Raw genomic sequence first — 19180 nt, forward strand, 5'->3', positions numbered from 1 at the left:
CGGATTGTGTCCCAGTCCGGTCCTGCTCGGGTCTCTTTCGGATTGTGTCCCAGTCCTGTCCTGCTCGGGTCTGTCTCGGATTGTGTCCCAGTCCGGTCCTGCTCGGGTCTCTCGGATTGTGTCCCAGTCCGGTCCTGCTCGGGTCTCTCTCGGATTGTGTCCCAGTCCTGCTCGGGTCTCTCTCGGATTGTGACGGGGTTCTCTTTCTTTTCAGGAGTGCCTGGAGTTCTTCAACATTCCCGAGGCTCAGTCCGCTCGTTACTTTCTGATGGACAAGCGCTGGAACCTCATCCATTACTCCAAAGTATGGCAGACCCTTTTATCCATTATTAGTTTTTTTCTATACTTTTTTCTCACTTTATTTATAATAAAAACATCCAAATAAGGCAGCTGTTTAAATGTTTCTGAAATGTATACAGTAATTATTGTTAATTTACACAAGATGCTTTTTGAACTTTTGGGCAAAATATTAATTACATAAATAAATAAATACTCCTATTGAAATGTTTTAATTATCTGTTTTAGATTCAGTGTAAAGTTTCATTTGTCAGTCCTCAGGTAGTAATATTCTCTTTCGATACTTTGGCATTTCATGTTTTTATTCCAGTAGACTGGATACTCCAACAGGATAAATGAAAATAACTCACAGAATATAATCTATACCATGGAGCCATCTAGTGGTGACAGCTAGAAACAAAATGATGTCCTTCTAAATCCGTGAACTATGCTCTCCCCTGCAGACCTATGTGCGAGATATATACCCATTCCGGCGGTCAGTCTCGCCCCAGCTCAACCTGGTCCACATGTTACCTGACAAGGGACAGGAGCTCATTCAGAAGCAGGTGAGTAGAGCACATCAGCGTGCAATCAGTAACACCTGTCTGTGTGATACAATGCACTTTCACAACAGCAAGCGAACATTCGAAGAGGAGATTAAATGTTTAAGAGATACAAATGGCAAAATCGTAGATGAAGAAAAAAATAGCAAATATATTAAATGACTACTTTTCACAAGTTTTTACAAAGGAAGATACTGAGAACATGCCCCACATGTCATCCAGTTCCTATCCAGTTTTAAATAACTTTAGCATAACTGAGGCAGAAGTGTTAAAGGGACTAAACAAATCCCCTGGGCCTGATGAGATCCTCCCAGTAGTACTCAAAGAAATGAAAGAAGTAATTTACAAACCGCTAACCAAGATCATGCAGCAGTCTCTTGACACAGGGGTGGTACCGACAGACTGGAAAATTGCAAACGTAATACTGATCCGCAAAAAGGGAAACAAAACTGAACCAGGTAACTACAGACCAGTAAGCCTGACTTCTATTGTATGCAAACTTATGGAAACTATAATAAGATCCAAAATGGAACTAACTAACTTGCTTGATTTTTTTGAGGATGCAACATCGATAATGGATAATTGCAAAGCATATGACGTGGTTTATTTAGATTTCCAGAAAGCTTTTGACAAAGTCCCGCACAAAAGATTAATTCTCAAACTGAACGCAGTTGGGATTCAAGGAAACACATGTACATGGATTAGGGAGTGGTTAACATGTAGAAAACAGAAAGTACTGATTAGAGGAAAAACCTCAGAATGGAGTGTGGTAACCAGCGGTGTACCACGGGGATCAGTATTAGGTCCTCTGCTATTCCTAATCTACATTAATGATTTAGATTCTGGTATAGTAAGCAAACTTGTTAAATTTGCAGACGACACAAAAGTAGGAGGAGTGGCAAACACTGTTGCAGCAGCAAAGGTCATTCAAAATGATCTAGACAAGATTCAGAACTGGGCAGACACATGGCAAATGACATTTAATAAAGAAAAGTGTAAGGTACTGCACGCAGGAAATAAAAATATACATTATAAATATCATATGGGAGATACTGAAATTGGAGAAGGAATCTATGAAAAAGACCTAGGAGTTTTTGTTGACTCAGAAATGTCTTCATCTAGACAATGTGGGGAAGCTATAAAAAAGGCTAACAAGATGCTCGGATACATTGTGAAAAGTGTTGAATTTAAATCAAGGGAAGTAATGTTAAAACTGTACAATGCACTAGTAAGACCTCATCTTGAATATTGTGTGCAGTTCTGGTCACCTCGCTATAAAAAAGTAGTGTTGACCCAAGGGACTTTTTCAGCCTGAAAAAAGAAACAAGGACCAGGGGTCACAAATGGAGTTTAGACAAAGGGGCATTCAGAACAGAAAATAGGAGGCACTTTTTACACAGCGAATTGTGAGGGTCTGGAGCTGACACCCTGGGATCCTTCAAGAAGCTACTTGATGAGATTTTGGGATCAATAAGCTACTAACAACCAATCGTTTGTAAACTTTCTTATGTTCTTATGTTCTTATGTGTGTCTGTGTCTTCATAGAAAAATTTGCTGTAAGAATCTGGGGTCAGTTGCACACTGGCTAAACCGTGTTCAATTGTACATAAGAAAATAGACTGAAACCAAGGACAACTTTTATATATTAATCATTTTGGACAAGTTGAGCTTATTTCTAAAAAAAAAAAAACTGCACCATTCCGTATTGATATATTGTTGTGAAACTGCCAGAAAGCAGATTGCTTGCAAGCTTGCTTTGTGAAACTGGACCCAGCGATTCATATTCTGGTGATTCATGTTCATGACCCTGGATCGCCTCGCTCCCCCAGGTGTTTTCCCGGAAGCTGGAGGAGGTGGGCCGCGTCCTCTTCCTTATCTCGCTCACCCAGAACATGCCTGCTGTTCACAAGCAATCCCACGTGTCCCTGCTCCAGGAGGACCTGCTCAGACTCCCATCATTCCCCAGGAACGCCGTGGACGCCGAGTTCTCTCTCTTCAGTGATCCCCAAGGTAGGGAAACCTGCTTGACACTCTTAGGTGTTTAACAATTAAAGGTGTGTTGCTAAGCCTGGTTGTGCTGCTGAGTGCTGTGTTACCCTGCTGTTCCAGGGAAGGAGCTCTTTGGCCTGGACACCCTGCACAAAGTCCTGTGGATCAAGCTGCTGGAGGAGATGTTCCTGGGCATGCCCAGTGAGTACCCCTGGGGAGACGAGATCATGCTCTTCCTGAATGTGTTCAACGGAGTCCTGATCCTGCACCCGGAGGACAGCGCCCTCCTGAGGCAGTACACTGCCACGGTCATCAACACCGCCGTCCACTTCAACCATCTCTTCTCACTCAGCGGCTACCAGTGGATCCTGCCCACCATGCTGCAGGTCAGCATAGGGAGACAGTCGGAAGGAGAAAGACAAGGGAGCTCTGCTTGTGTTGTATTGGTATCGCAAATGAAACCACGTACATAAACAAGCATTTTACAAACTAGGAACTATAAAGAAGTAATGATATGTAAAGGAACTGCACTTTGTGTCATTGCTTTTCCTTCCACTTTTCCAGGCCTATGCAGACTATGAAAGCAATCCATTACTGCGGCAGGCTATAGAGTTTTCCTGCAGGCAGTTCTATATCCTCCACCGGAAGCCTTTCGTTCTGCAGCTGTTTGCCAGCGTGGCACCACTGCTGGAGTTCACGGTAAGGAAAAGACGACGAAATCCCACAGTACACAAGCAATCCCCTTATAAAGGTTTACCACAGTATGTTTACACGGTATTCTTTTGTACTTTTACCACACTTACCCTATTGTTATACTACTCATTTACCGTAGTTTACCCTGGTTTTCTGTGTTTTTAAAAATTCTTACTTATGCTTCACCATGCTTTCACTGTGCTTTATTACACTTTGCTATGCTTTTTCTATACTTTTATCAGGGTCCTTCCTTTAGCATATAGTTGATGTTGTCAGAAAGAAGGCTTTTGACATACCACAGATCTAACACAAAAAAAACCTTATACTGTACAGCTGGTTTCACTGAACGAAATTAGAACGAATCTTCAACTAATTTACTACTGCCACTGTTCCTTGCGATCAAGCAGGTTTCAGACTTGTTTCTGTCAATTAAATATGTGTTTCCTTGGAATGTTTCCCATCAAACTGCATTTGCATAAAAAAAGCTCCAGCTATTGAATTTCATGAGAGCGATATTGGGAACCTGTGTGCCCCAAGACTGCAGGGCCAGAGTAAGAGTGTTTCTGTTTCCTGCAGACCTGCACAAGCAGCAGGCAGTCCAAAGGAGTGTCAGCTCAGTGCCTGTTTGACCTGCTGGTGTCTCTAGAAGGGGACGCCCCGGACACCCTGGACTCCCTGGAGCTAGTGAAGGCAGAGAAGCCCCTCCGCTCTTTAGGTAACTCCTCATGAGTCTCAAATACAGGGTACTGGAGATCATTGATAACAACACAGGCCCACTTCTTAAACCTCAACTATAACTTTGTAAAGCAAGTCACTTAGTAAGTAGGGACTTGAGTAATACAGTTAAAATTTCAAATCCTTGTGCCACATGCTAACATGACGTGTCAACGGTTTGATGTTGAACCAAAATAAATTGAAAACAACTGCTTCCTCTTTAAAATGAATGGGCAGGTCGGTCAGAATGGAAATTTGTTTCTTTCAGACTTCTGCTACGGGAACGAGGACCTCAACTTTTCTATCAGTAAAGCCATCAAGCTGTGCGTGACAGTGGTGGCTTATGCACCCGAGTCCTTCAGAAGGTACACTGTAGATTTCATTGCTCGCTCACTGTTCTCCATACCAAACGAGACACCATGTCTATGTAATAACAGTCAAGAACAGATCAAAAATATGTCCACATTTTTTGACATCCATATACATACATAACTGTGTAAATTGTAAACAAAGTGGCTTTTGTATTGATTACAGGTATTTGAATTTTAAACAAATTGATCTCAAAACTTCCTAAGATGTAACCCTAACCCTGACCCTAACACTAACCTTAACCCTAATGCTGAATTCACCTTCATAGAACATTTCCCAGTGAGTGGTAGAAAACCCTAGTGAATTTCAAACTCATTATTGTCTTATTCAAGTGATAGCTATAAAGCAGGAGTGATTTTCATCCTTAAAAGATCCGGAACATTCTCTCACACACACATTTTAAAAAATGCCTTCATATAGTGCGAAAACTATTCTTCCATGCATAACAGATTTAGTATCATGTGGCTGGGTGTTCGTGCTTATGAAGTGGTCCCTCTCTCTCTCTTTCCCAGCCTGCATATGCTGATGGTGCTGGAGGCCCTGGTCCCCTGTTTCCTGCAGGAGCTGAAGAAGGAGACCATAGCTCTGGAGACGGCCTCCGCAGCCAGGGACGAGATCGCAGCTATCGCCACCCTTGCCACCTCCCTCCAGGCTCTGCTGTACAGCGTAGAGGCTCTCACCAGGTACACTGCGCAGGAGACTCCAGTATGATGCACTGCTCCTCTTCTATCCACAAACATGTTCTGTCCATGCAGTCCCTTTCACTGCAAGTCACTGCCTTTGAGATTAAGTTCAGAACTGTTTTGTTGGAGGAACATCTTGTACCAATTTAGATATGATTCAGGTTTCCAGTTATGGATCCAGTTTCTTAAGCTTCTTTTGTTTCCCAATGGAACTGAGCCTGCTGTCAATCCCTCGCAGTGTCTTAATGTTGTTGTGGTGCTGTCTGTACTGACCAGGCCCATGACTGCACCACAGATGAGTCGCAGTGAACAAGGACACAAAGGAGCGGCCACTGCCAATCACACCGTGCCAGGGGGCGCTGACACCAGGTATGTCACATGACCGAGTGGAACCTAGGAGCCTAATCCAGTCCTGCTTGTGTAAAAGGAAGGGTTTTCTTATGTCAACTGTGCAGAAAACTGTCAGTTAAAAGTTAATATGAGAAGTCGATGAGGTTACCATATCACATGTTGGATGAAAACCAAGTGGTTTTATTATATGATTGATAAGGTTTATTGTACATGTTAGAGCTGCACAAACTGATTGTTCATGTTCGGATTGAGCAGGTTGATGCTGACACCCAGGTGAGGGTCGCTGGTGTTGATGGGGTTAATTTGCCAGTCCAGTTAGAACAACTGAAGAAGCAGCTGCTTTAATGTGTGTGGATTGCTGCTCTCCGCAGAGGCTAATAAAAGCTGACAGTGTTGTGGAGAGCAACATTAAGGACAAATTAAAGCAGCTGTTTCTTCAATTGGTCCTAGTGCTGGCTGTGGAAATCTTACACCAAACTGCCTATACCAATTTAATTGGTGATCTGAGCAGATCTGATCAAGATCTGATCGGTGAAATAAAAAGAGATGCATTACACTGATGAAGACGTCAAGACGTCAGCTGAAGCGCATGTATGTCTGCTCGTCTGGTTTCTGAAGTTGTGGCTGTTTCAGGGATAACCTGCACCTGCTGGAGGAGGGCCAGGGGCTCCCCAGGGAGGAGCTGGATGAGCGCATCGCCCGAGAGGAGTTCAGACAGCCCCGGGAGTCTCTGCTCAACATCTGCACCGAGTTCTACAAGCACTGCGGCCCCCGGCTCAAGATCCTGCAGAACATGACTGGGGAGCCACGCGTCACCACACTGGAGCTGCTCGACATCAAGTCACACATGAGGTGTGAGAGCCGGGGTGGACAGGGAGGGAGGGAGGGGCACGGCACTGGGCTCTCCTGTCCTCTTCTAGGGGATCTGGGATACTGAATGCCTGCATGGATGCAAACAAATGTCTGAAACATTGTAAGAGTGAAGGAGGGAAAGAAAGGGAGAGAGGGTTGGGTTTAGACACCATTTTGTAAGAGTTAATAAAAACATACAAGAGATTCTTGACATAGGATCTATGAGTTAATTAGAAGAATGTCTAGTGTCTCTGTTGCTCTATGGGAGTTCATTAGAAGAATGTCTAGTGTCTCTGTTTCTCTATGGGTGTTCATTAGAAGTATGTCCAGTTCCTTTGTGGCTCTATGGGAGTTCATAAGCAAAACGATTTGTACACAGCAGAGCTTTTGTTTTCAAATCTAAGACGCTGCCCTATAATCTGGACTTTTTTTTTTTTTTTTTACGCAAAATATATGTTTTACAATATTTTATGATTCAACATAATATTCTGTAAAACAGAAAAAAATGCATTGTCATATTGAAAATGGAGAATTTTTCTCTACTGTTACTATACACTATTCATTCAGAAATTTGCTTGTGCCCCCCACCCCCCCAGGCTGGCTGAGATCGCACACTCCCTGCTGAAGCTGGCTCCCTATGACACCCTGACCATGGAGAGCCGTGGTCTGAGACGCTACATCATGGAGATGTTGCCCATCACCGACTGGACCACTGAGGCCGTGCGGCCCGCCCTCATCCTCATCCTCAAGAGGCTTGACCGCATGTTCAACAAGATCCACAAGATGCCCACTCTGAGGTAACTGCAGGGGGGGCTAGCTGAGAGGCCCGCTGAGAGGCCCGCTGAGAGGCCCCCTGATAGGCTAGCCGAGAGGCCCGCTGAGAGGCCCGCTAAGAGGCCCGCTGAGAGGCTAGCTGAGAGGCCCGCTGAGAGGCTAGCTGAGAGGCCCGCTGATAGGCTAGCTGAGAGGCCCGCTAAGAGGCCCGCTGAGAGGCTAGCTAAGAGGCCCGCTGAGAGACCCGCTGAGAGGCTAGCTGAGAGGCCCGCTGCAAGGCCAGCTGAGAGGCTAGCTGAGAGGCCCGCTAAGAGGCCCGCTGAGAGATTAGCTGAGAGACCAGCTGAGAGGCTAGCTGAGAGGCCCGCTAAGAGGCCCGCTGAGAGGCTAGCTGAGAGGCCCGCTGAGAGACCCGCTGAGAGGCTAGCTGAGAGGCCCGCTGCAAGGCCAGCTGAGAGGCTAGCTGAGAGGCCCGCTAAGAGGCCCGCTGAGAGATTAGCTGAGAGACCAGCTGAGAGGCTAGCTGAGAGGCCCGCTAAGAGGCCCGCTGAGAGGCTAGCTGAGAGGCCCGCTGAGAGACCCGCTGAGAGGCTAGCTGAGAGGCCAGCTGAGAGGCTAGCTGAGAGGCCCGCTGTGTGTTGAGTTGCCATCTGTTGTGCACCTCCTGTCACCTGGGGCTGCATTTACTCTTACTCTATGTGCAAAATTGGAAATGCTTTGCATCTACAAAATGTCCTGCAGTATTACCTTCACTAACTGCAATCTAGTGTAATATTTAGGTTTTGGACAGAGTAATGTCCTATTGCACCATAAACCATATTAGTCATCTTAGAATCATTTTGCGCATGGGCCGGTTTCTCAGGACTCCAGGTTTTAAAAGGTTTTTCCACTTCAGCAACCCAAAGTACCCACTGACTCCTCCCTTATAAAAGCTTGCCATGATGTATTTGCAAAGTAATTTGTCATGCGTATGCTTTACCATATGTTCACAATGTTGGTTTTTGTTGCAGTTCTGTACCATGTATACTGTAACTGTGATATCTGGATGCTTTACCACTGCTTCCATGCCATAGTGCAGTAAACATGTCTAAGGGCTAGCGCAGGAGTCACTTTCCCTCCTTGTGCTTCAGCCCTGCCGCAGTTGTACAATTGCAGAGAAGCAGCAGGACCCCATTGACATTGAGGTGTTGCATCTCAAGGTGTGCGATCCTTGGTAACTAATGCCTTATGTTAAATTAAATCCAACTACAGTGGCTTGCGAAAGTATTGACCCCCCTTGGCATTTTTCCTATTTTGTTGCCTTACAACCTGGAATTAAAATGAATTTTTATTTGGATTTCATGTAATGGACATACACAAAATAGTCCAAATTGGTGAAGTGAAATGAAAAAAATAACTTGTTTCAAAAAATTCTAAAAAATAAATAACGGAAAAGTGGTGTGTGCATATGTATTCACCCCCTTTGCTATTAAGCCTCTAAATAAGATCTGGTGCAACCAATTACCTTCAGAAGTCACATAATTAGTTAAATAAAGTCCACTTGTGTGCAATCTAAGTGTCACATGATCTCAGTATATATACACCTGTTCTGAAAGGCCCCAGAGTCTGCAACACCACTAAGCAAGGGGCACCACCAAGCAAGTGGCACCATGAAGACCAAGGAGCTCTCCAAACTGATCAGGGACAAAGTTGTGGAGAAGTACAGATCAGGGTTGAGTTATAAAAAAATATCCGAAACTTTGAACATCCCACGGAGCACCATTAAAGCCATTATTAAAACCACAACAAACCTGGCAAGAGAGGGCCGCCCACCAAAACTCACGGACCAGGCAAGGAGGGCATTAATCAGAGAGGCAACAAAGAGACCAAAGATAACCCTGAAGGAGCTGCAAAGCTCCACAGCGGAGATTGGAGTATCTGTCCATAGGACCACTTTAAGCCTTACACTCCACAGAGCTGGGCTTTACGGAAGAGTGACCAGCAGAAAGCTATTGTTTAAAGAAAAAAATAAGCAAACACGTTTGGTGTTCGCCAAAAGCCATGTGGGAGACTCCCCAAACATATGGAAGAAGGTACTCTGGTCAGATGAGACTAAAATTGAGCTTTTTGGCCATCAAGGAAAACGCTATGTCTGGCGCAAACCCAACACCTCTCATCACCCCGAGAACACCATCCCCACAGTGAAGCATGGTGGTGGCAGCATCATGCTGTGGGGATGTTTTTCATCGGCAGGGACTGGGAAACTGGTCAGAATTGAAGGAATGATGGATGGTGCTAAATACAGGGAAATTCTTGAGGGAAACCTGTTTCAGTCTTCCAGAGATTTGAGACTGGGACGGAGGTTCATCTTCCAGCAGGACAATGACCCTAAGCATACTGCTAAAGCAACACTCGAGTAGTTTAAGGGGAAACATTTAAATATCTTGGAATGGCCTAGTCAAAGCCCAGACCTCAGTCGAATTGAGAATCTGTGGTATGACTTAAAGATTGCTGTACACCAGAGGAACCCATCCAACCTGAAGGAGCTGGAGCAGTTTTGCCTTGAAGAATGGGCAAAAATCCCAGTGGCTAGATGTGCCAAGCTTATAGATACATACCCCAAGACACTTGCAGCTGTAATTGCTGCAAAAGGTGGCTCTACAAAGTATTGACTTTGGGGGGGTGAATACTTATGCACACTCAAGTTTTCTGTTTTTTTGTCTTATTTATTGTTTGCTTCACAATAAAAAATATTTTGCGTCTTCAAAGTGGTAGGCATGTTGTGTAAATCAAATGATACAAACCCCCAAAAAATCCATTTTAATTCCAGGTTGTAAGGCAACAAAACAGGAAAAATGCCAAGGGGGGTCAATACTTTCGCAAGCCACTGTATTTTACATATTTAAACACACATGCATTCGCTAAACATGCCTTGAACCTGCACTCCCAAAACATACCCGTATTCAGTGCTTGCTGTTTTCTATTATATTTAATATTCAGTAATTGCACTCATGAAGATATACCTCTTGTCTGACAATATGCCTGCACGCTCCAAATATACAATATCTGCAAGCATTTCTGCACTGCATCCCAGCCTGTCCCTCCCTGTTACTGAGCCTGCACTGCATTTCCAAGCCAACCTGTGTCCCTGTTTGTAGACGGCAGGTGGAGTGGGAAGCTGCCAGCAGCCTGATTGAAGGAATTTGCCTGACCCTTCAGCGACAGCCCATCATATCCTTCCTCCCGCACCTCCGGTCGCTGATCAACGTCTGCGTCAATCTGGTAAGACAGAGAACTGCATCAAACCCGCTAACACGTTACAGAAAGTGTCATCTGAACGATTGGCTGTGGTGAGGCTTCCTTTATGAATGAATTGTGTTTTTTATCAGAAATCCGTGTTAGCTCCATTGTAATTCTTTTTAGAACCTATAAATACGTCCTAAGGGAAGTTAGGGTCTGAAAGACAATATTACTGTATTACAGGCATAAGTAGATATATTTATAGTTTGACTGCTCTTGAGTTTGATTGAGCCACAACCATTTAAATAGTTTGTTTTGTTTTCTTACATTCAATAAGAGAGCATTTGTGTGCCTGAATTGCAAGCTGAGGAGATTGTCTGGTAAAGCGTAGCAGAGTTTAGCGAAGAACTAACATAGAGAAGTATAACCCGAGTGAAGCACAGTAAATACCAGTAAAAACATTCGAAGGCCAGGTAAACTGCTAATCTGTGCAAATTCAAAACTGCTTCTCTGGGACAGTCTAGGATCAAGCCGTGCAAACGTTAACTTTTCCCTACAAGGTAAATGACTGTGTGGTAACACTGCTCCTGCTGTTTGTAGGTGATGGGTGTGGTTGGACCCTCCAGCGTGGCTGATGGCTTGCCTCTTCTTCACCTGAGTCCCTACCTCTCCCCTCCGCTCCCCTTCAGCACTGCCGTGGTCAGACTCGTGGCTCTGCAAATACAGGTGGCTCCCTGAGACTTTATTCATTTCCCCTGTAAACGTGAAATTGACAAAGACTTCTAGTTCCAACATGTTAAAATGTAGTTCTGTTCAAATTTGTGTTTTGAAGGAATGGTGTGATATCCAAGGCTTTAAAATCAGCTTTCTTCCTTTCTATTTGTGTGGGATACCTCAACACTGATCATCCTTTAAACGTCATGAAGATCGTGTGGTTCTTTATTGAAGTTTAGTTCAGAGTATACCTCTTAAAGAAATATATATACTGGTGTGCTGTAAGTCACAAGGATTAAATGGAGCCATTGAAGTTAATTTGACTTTCTGCTTAGGAAGTGCTTTGGTAACAAGAAGCAACGTTATATTACTAATATCTCCATGTCCTTCCTTTCAATAATCTTTATGAATTTTCAACACAATCTCTACACGGTAGCTATAGCTAATACAAGAAATAGTTTTAACATATTTAAGGGTATAAGTTTTGGTTGGAGTTCTGATAAAGCAAGTTTGTCTGACAAGTCTTTTATTTTATATTCACAGGCGCTAAAAGATGACTTCCCCCTTAGCCACGTGATCTCCCCATTCACCAATCAGGAGAGACGAGAAGGAATGCTTCTTAACCTGCTGATTCCGTTTGTGCTGACGGTGGGATCTGGCAGTAAAGGTACTGCTTTCTTCTTCTGTGTTTCTTTAACAAATTCTCTCTTCAGCGGTTATTAGCGTCTACATTTATTTCCTTAACCTCTTAAGCACTAGAAATATTATCACCCCCCCCCCCGCCTTTAATCGATGTTCCCAAAAGGCCTCCTCTGATTATTAACTTTCCCTGTGTTCTCATGTTCTTCCAGACAGCCCTCACCTAGAGCAGCCAGAGGTGTTCCTGCTGCTGCAGACCGTCATCAACATCCTGCTGCCGCCGCGCATCATTAGCACCTCGCGCAGCAAGAACTTCATGATGGAGAGCTCTCCGGCGCACTGCTCCACACCGGGAGACACGGGCAAGGACCTGCGCCGGGAAGGGCTGGCCGAGTCCACCAGCCAGGCCGCCTACCTGGGTGAGAACAGGGGGACAAGACTGGAGCCATCAGCGCATCAATCTGCTGTTGATGTATCGCAGCTAACAGTGAAATGTACAGCAGCTGCTGTAGAATAGTGTTATGTTAATATGTCTTGTGTTGGGTGCCTCTTGTTGTTATAAGAGATGTCATCTTGTGCAGAACATTGTACTCAGGAACTGCTATTAAACATGAAGTTTGTTTTTTAATGTTAAATCTATGCCTTTAATGTTTCATGCAAATGATGACATCTTTACACAGGATAAGATGTTCTGGAAATCTGGCAAATCCTTGACAGTTATTGGTTGATTACTCATATATGATTTATAATGTTTATTTTTAAAACTGAAAAGTAACATGTTATTCTCTGCTAAATAAATGAATTTCCTTGTGCTGAATTATTCCTGGTCGCCAGCAAAGAAGAACACATATAAAGATCCAAATGCAAACCATTTTCACATTGTCAAAAAAATGTCTTTGGAAACGTACATTAACGTGAATAACTTTGCTTTCCGACAGTTACTGATTTTGCATAGACCAATACAAATAATTGTTTGGATTTGGCACTGGTAAAACGTCTTCAGACTGATTCTCTAGTTAACGGTGGAGCTGATTTAATGACTCTGCTGGTCTCTATGTCTCCTCTGCCAGCTCTGAAGGTGGTCCTGGTCTGTTTTGAGCGGCAGCTGGGGAACCAGTGGTACCAGTTGAGTCTGCAGGTGAAGGAGATGGCGCTCCGCAAGGTGGGCGGGCTGGCCCTGTGGGACTTCATCGACTTCATTGTGAGAACCAGGATCCCCATCTTCATACTGCTCCGCCCCTTCATCCAGTGCAAGGTGAGCCCCTGGATAGGCTGTAGATAAGGCATAGGATTCATATGCATGACTAATCTTAACAAGGTTAATATTGAATTCAAAAGAGAGAGAGAGCGAGATAGCAAGAGAGAGATACTAGAGGCACATATTTTATCAAACTGGCAGAAAAAAGGAGGATGAAGAAAATAAAATTGGGGGGAAAAGAAAGAGGCAACAGAAATCTCTATGTAGTACATTGCCTGCCACGTCATTTGAAGCCTTTCAACACAACAGTTATTTAGTTATTTAATATATATGCAAAGATATTGTAGTACATGTACAGAAGTATTTGTATAATTACATGCATATGATGTATGTATATAGAGATATATTAGTTGAGGAAAGCAGTCTCCTCTCAGTGATGGTGGTTGAGGAAGGCAGTTTCCTTGCAGTGATGGTAGTTGAGGAAGGCAGATCCCTCTCAGTGATGGTTGAGGAAGGCAGTTTCCTCTCAGTGATGGTGGTTGAGGAAGGCAGTTTTCTCTCAGTGATGGTAGTTGAGGAAGGCAGATCCCTCTCAGTGATGGTGGTTGAAGAAGGCAGTTTCCTCTCAGTGATGGTGGTTGAGGAAGGCAGTTCCCTCTCAGTGATGGTTGAGGAAGGCAGTTTCCTCTCAGTGATGGTGGTTGAGGAAGGCAGTTTTCTCTCAGTGATGGTAGTTGAGGAAGGCAGATCCCTCTCAGTGATGGTGGTTGAGGAAGGCAGTTCCCTCTCTGTGATTGTAGTTGAGGAAGGCAGATCCCTCTCAATGATGATGGTTGAGGAAGGCAGTTCCTTCTCAGTGATGGTTGAGGAAGGCAGTTTCCTCTCAGTAATGGTATTCCCTCCCAGCTCCTGACCCAGCCTGCGGAGAGCCAGGAGGAGATCACGGCCCGGCACCACATCGCTGACCAGCTGGAGCGACGGTTCATCCCCCGTCCGCTCTGCAAGAGCTCCCTCATCGCCGAGTTCAACAATGAGCTCAAGATCCTCAAGGAGGCGGTGCACAGTGGCGCAGGTGAGAAAAGTATGTGTCTACTTGGGAGGCGCAGTACTGATCAACGTAAAACACTGTGTACTAAAAACACTATGCTACAGTGGCTTGCGAAAGTATTGACCCCCCTTGGCATTTTTCCTATTTTGTTGCCTTACAACCTGGAATTAAAATTGATTTTTGGGGGGTTTGTATCATTTGATTTTCAGAACATGCCTACCACGTTGAAGATGCAAAATATTTTTTGTTGTGAAACAAACAAGAAATAAGACAAAAAAACAGAAAACTTGAGCGTGCATAAGTATTCACCCCCCCAAAGTCAATACTTTGTAAAGCCACCTTTTCTCTTGGGGTATGTATCTATAAGCTTGGCACATCTAGCCACTGGGATTTTTGCCCATTCTTCAAGGCAAAACTGCTCCAGCTCCTTCAAGTTGGATGGGTTCTGCTGGTGTACAACAATCTTTAAGTCATACCACAGATTCTCAATTCGACTGAGGTCTGGGCTTTGACTAGGCCATTCCAAAACATTTAAATGTTTCCCCTTAAACCACTTGAGTGTTGCTTTAGCAGTATGCTTAGGGTCATTGTCCTGCTGGAAGATGAACCTCCGTCCCAGTCTCAAATCTCTGGAAGACTGAAACAGGTTTCCCTCAAGAATTTCCCTGTATTTAGAGCCATTCATCATTCCTTCAATTCTGACCAGTTTCCCAGTCCCTGCCGATGAAAAACATCCCCACAGCATGATGCTGCCACCACCATGCTTCACTGTGGGGATGGTGTTCTCGGGGTGATGAGAGGTGTTGGGTTTGCACCAGACATAGCGTTTTCCTTGATGGCCAAAAAGCTCAATTTTAGTCTCATCTGACCAGAGTACCTTCTTCCATATGTTTGGGGAGTCTCCCACATGCCTTTTGGCGAACACCAAACGTGTTTGCTTATTTTTTCTTTAAGCAATGGCTTTTTTCTGGCCACTGTTCCGTAAAGCCCAGCTCTGTGGAGTGTATGGCTTAAAGTGGTCCTATGGACAGATACTCCAATCTCCGCTGTGGAGCTTTGCAGCTCCTTCAGGGTTATCTTTGGTCTCTTTGTTGCCTCTCTGATTAATGCCCTCCTTGCCTGGTCCGTGAGTTTTGGTGGGCGGCCCTCTCTTGCCAGGTTTGTTGTGGTTTTAATAATGGCTTTAATGGTGCTCCGTGGGATGTTCGAAGTTTCGGATATTTTTTTATAACTCAACCCTGATCTGTACTTCTCCATAACTTTGTCCCTGACCTGTTTGGAGAGCTCCTTGGTCTTCATGGTGCCGCTTGTTTGGTGGTGCCCCTTGTTTAGCGGTGTTGCAGGCTCTGGGGCCTTTCAGAACAGGTGTATATATACTGAGATCATGTGACAGATCATGTGACACTTAGATTGCACACAGGTGGACTTTATTTAACTAATTATGTGACTTCTGAAGGTAATTGGTTGCACCAGATCTTATTTAGAGGCTTAATAGCAAAGGGGGTGAATACATATGCATGCACCACTTTTCCGTTTTTTATTTTTTAGAATTTTTTGAAACAAGTTATTTTTTTCATTTCACTTCACCAATTTGGACTATTTTGTGTATGTCCATCACATGAAATCCAAATAAAAATCTATTTTAATTCCAGGTTGTAAGGCAACAAAATAGGAAAAATGCCAAGGGGGGTCAATACTTTCGCAAGCCACTGTAACAGATTTGTAATATTGAAAATGGCTCTTTCCTACCGATCAGTGGTACCTTACTCTTTAAAAATATGCTAAATATTTTAATGAGCAAGACATCTCACGAGCAGAATGGTACACCAGAATGTTCTCCTTTTGCTAGGAAAGCAGTAGAACTGGGGGTGGGGTGTTTGTTGCCAGATAATTTCACTCCTGTTTAAAAAGGATTTTAATGAGCACCCTAAATATGTTTAATTTACTAACAATGCTGTATGACTAGGTGGAGATTTGTTCTCTATTTTACCCCAAACATTTTTTTCCTGAGTGGTGACTGCCAATATTTTGCATATTTTTAAAGAAGAAGTGATTATCTATTCAGTGATACCAGGGTATTGAGTAAAGTAATTAAGGGGTCTGAGTGAGAAAAATGGGCAGTACAGTCCCCACACCTAGTCTGGCTGTAAATCATTTGTTATTTCCAAAATTTTGAAACTACTATATATATCAATTGCTTGAGCTCAGCATGAACTATTTTTTAATTATTTTCCTTTACTTAAAGGTTTGTAATGTGATAAGTTTACAATATTTATTGACAAATAAGAAAAAGAAACATACGTATATTCTTTATTATTCGAGAAGACACTGTCTTTATAAATAAGGACTTTTGTGACAGAAAATGTGAAATTAAAAGAAATGTATGGATAGGAGGAAGGATAATGGTTGGTTACATTAACCTTTGACTTTCCTTCCTATTACCAATAACACAATGTTGGAAAAAAAAGGTAATCAAGTTTATCAAACACCTTTTTTTCATTTTCCAGCAACATAGTTTTTGATGTTCATGTGAAGTGAAATGACTCAAGTTGAACTGGAGACGAATAGTAAGGGTCCGTGTGCTGTCTGTATGTGTCTCTGCAGCGTACCAGGGCAAGACCTCCATCAGCACCGTGGGCACATCCACCTCTGCCTACCGCCTGAGCCTGGCCACCATGTCACGATCCAACACAGGGACCGGGACCGTCTGGCAGGACACTCTGAGCCGCACCGACGAGGACGATGAAGAAAGTGAGGAGCAGCCTGCCAGCCTGTCTGTCTGATAACCTGGCTCTCTCCTGGCCTGTCTGTCTGGTTACCTGGCTTTCTCCCTGCCTGTCTGCCTGTCTGTCTGGTTACCTGGCTCTCTCCCCGCCTGTCTGTCTGGTTACCTGGCTCTCTCCCCCTGCTGCCTGTCTGTCTGGTTACCTGGCTCTCTCCCGGCCTGGCTGTATGTCTGTCTGGTTACCTGGCTCTCTCCCTGTCTGTCTGTCTGGTTACCTGGCTCTCTCCCGGCCTGTCTGCCTGTCTGTCTGGTTACCTGCCTCTCTCCCAGCCTGTCTGCCTGTCTGTCTGGTTACCTGCCTCTCTCCCAGCCTGTCTGCCTGTCTGTCTGGTTACCTGCCTCTCTCCCAGCCTGTCTGCCTGTCTGTCTGGTTACCTGCCTCTCTCCCAGCCTGTCTGCCTGTCTGTCTGGTTACCTGCCTCTCTCCCTGCCTGTCTGGTTACCTGGCTCTCTCCCCGCCTGTCTGCCTGTCTGTCTGGTTACCTGGCTCTCTCCCGGCCTGTCTGCCTGTCTGTCTGGTTACCTGGATCTCTCCCGGCCTGGCTGTATGTCTGTCTGGTTACCTGCCTCTCTCCCAGCCTGTCTGCCTGTCTGTCTGGTTACCTGCCTCTCTCCCTGCCTGTCTGGTTACCTGGCTCTCTGCCGGCCTGTCTGCCTGTCTGTCTGGTTACCGGGGTCTCTCCCAGCCTGTCTGCCTGTCTGTCTGGTTACCTGGATCTCTCCCTGCCTGTCTGCCTGTCTGTCTGGTTACCTGGCTCTCCCTGCCTGTCTGCCTGTCTGTCTGGTTACCTGGCTCTCTCCCGGCCTGTCTCCCTGCCTGTCTGGTTACCTGGCTCTCTGCCGGCCTGTCTGCCTGTCTGTCTGGTTACCGGGGTCTCTCCCAGCCTGTCTGCCTGTCTGTCTGGTTACCTGGATTCTCCCTGCCTGTCTGCCTGCCTGTCTGTCTGTCTGTCTGTCTGGTTACCTGGCTCTGTCCCTGCCTGTCTGTCTGGTTACGTCTGGTTACCTATTGATCAAATATAATATTTTTTGTTCAATCAAGGCGTCAACGTGTCAAATTACAGTCCTAGCCAAATAAACATATCCACAGTGCTGTGGACTGTGTAACTTAAGTATAGGCCACTGTTACCTGGCACAGTGCAGTACTGACTACAGATTAAGAATCTTGAAACTTGTAATACATTAAAAATGTAAGGGTGAGTTTTACTTGAAATCTTCCAGATCTTCTCATGACTGACCTGCTGTCCCTCTGCCTGTCTATCCCTCTTTCTGTGTGGTCATTACAGATGACTCTGTGAGCATGCCCAGTGTGGTGAGTGAGCATGAAGCCTACCTTGCCAGTGTGATCGGGCGCCGGCGGTTCTCCAGCCACGTGTCCAGCGCGTCGGCTCCGACGGCTGAGCCTGTGCTCAGCACCATGCTCCCCAGCCAGAGGTAACCTTCCACCCAGCCCGTGCTCAGCACCATGCTCCCCAGCCAGAGGTAACCTTCCACCCAGCCCGTGCTCAGCACCATGCTCCCCAGCCAGAGGTAACCTTCCACCCAGCCTGTGCTCAGCACCATGCTCCCCAGCCAGAGGTAACCTTCCACCCAGCCCGTGCTCAGCACCATGCTCCCCAGCCAGAGGTAACCTTCCACCCAGCCTGTGCTCAGCACCATGCTCCCCAGCCAGAGGTAACCTTCCACCCAGCCTGTGCTCAGCACCATGCTCCCCAGCCAGAGGTAACCTTCCACCCAGCCCGTGCTCAGCACCATGCTCCCCAGCCAGAGGTAACCTTCCACCCAGCCCGTGCTCAGCACCATGCTCCCCAGCCAGAGGTAACCTTCCACCCAGCCTGTGCTCAGCACCATGCTCCCCAGCCAGAGGTAACCTTCCACCCAGCCCGTGCTCAGCACCATGCTCCCCAGCCAGAGGTAACCTTCCACCCAGCCTGTGCTCAGCACCATGCTCCCCAGCCAGAGGTAACCTTCCACCCAGCCTGTGCTCAGCACCATGCTCCCCAGCCAGAGGTAACCTTCCACCCAGCCTGTGCTCAGCACCATGCTCCCCAGCCAGAGGTAACCTTCCACCCAGCCCGTGCTCAGCACCATGCTCCCCAGCCAGAGGTAACCTTCCACCCAGCCTGTGCTCAGCACCATGCTCCCCAGCCAGAGGTAACCTTCCACCCAGCCCGTGCTCAGCACCATGCTCCCCAGCCAGAGGTAACCTTCCACCCAGCCTGTGCTCAGCACCATGCTCCCCAGCCAGAGGTAACCTTCCACCCAGCCTGTGCTCAGCACCATGCTCCCCAGCCAGAGGTAACCTTCCACCCA

The 19180-nt window shown here is 45.7% G+C and overlaps 1 protein-coding gene across 15 annotated transcripts in view; it reads left to right on the forward strand.

Annotated features, from left to right (window-relative positions):
- Window positions 1–19180, forward strand: part of LOC121323429 (protein unc-80 homolog) — a 66323-nt gene that overhangs the window by 38541 nt on the left and 8602 nt on the right. For 9 of the 15 annotated variants that reach the window (XM_041264512.1, XM_041264520.1, XM_041264513.1 and 6 more), the window contains 19 exons: window positions 215–304; window positions 741–842; window positions 2669–2849; window positions 2949–3214; window positions 3393–3527; window positions 4098–4236; window positions 4504–4600; window positions 5117–5287; window positions 5564–5656; window positions 6272–6490; window positions 7087–7287; window positions 10402–10525; window positions 11084–11209; window positions 11741–11864; window positions 12049–12255; window positions 12907–13091; window positions 13941–14115; window positions 16687–16833; window positions 18154–18301. In XM_041264512.1, the coding sequence (XP_041120446.1) occupies window positions 215–304; window positions 741–842; window positions 2669–2849; window positions 2949–3214; window positions 3393–3527; window positions 4098–4236; window positions 4504–4600; window positions 5117–5287; window positions 5564–5656; window positions 6272–6490; window positions 7087–7287; window positions 10402–10525; window positions 11084–11209; window positions 11741–11864; window positions 12049–12255; window positions 12907–13091; window positions 13941–14115; window positions 16687–16833; window positions 18154–18301 (2930 nt within the window). The remainder of the gene's footprint in view (window positions 1–214; window positions 305–740; window positions 843–2668; window positions 2850–2948; window positions 3215–3392; window positions 3528–4097; window positions 4237–4503; window positions 4601–5116; window positions 5288–5563; window positions 5657–6271; window positions 6491–7086; window positions 7288–10401; window positions 10526–11083; window positions 11210–11740; window positions 11865–12048; window positions 12256–12906; window positions 13092–13940; window positions 14116–16686; window positions 16834–18153; window positions 18302–19180) is intronic. The other 6 variants (XM_041264514.1, XM_041264521.1, XM_041264524.1 and 3 more) reach the window with 1 other exon arrangement.

Source organism: Polyodon spathula, chromosome 11 (genome assembly GCF_017654505.1).
Source record: "Polyodon spathula isolate WHYD16114869_AA chromosome 11, ASM1765450v1, whole genome shotgun sequence".
NCBI classification, from domain to species: domain Eukaryota; kingdom Metazoa; phylum Chordata; class Actinopteri; order Acipenseriformes; family Polyodontidae; genus Polyodon; species Polyodon spathula.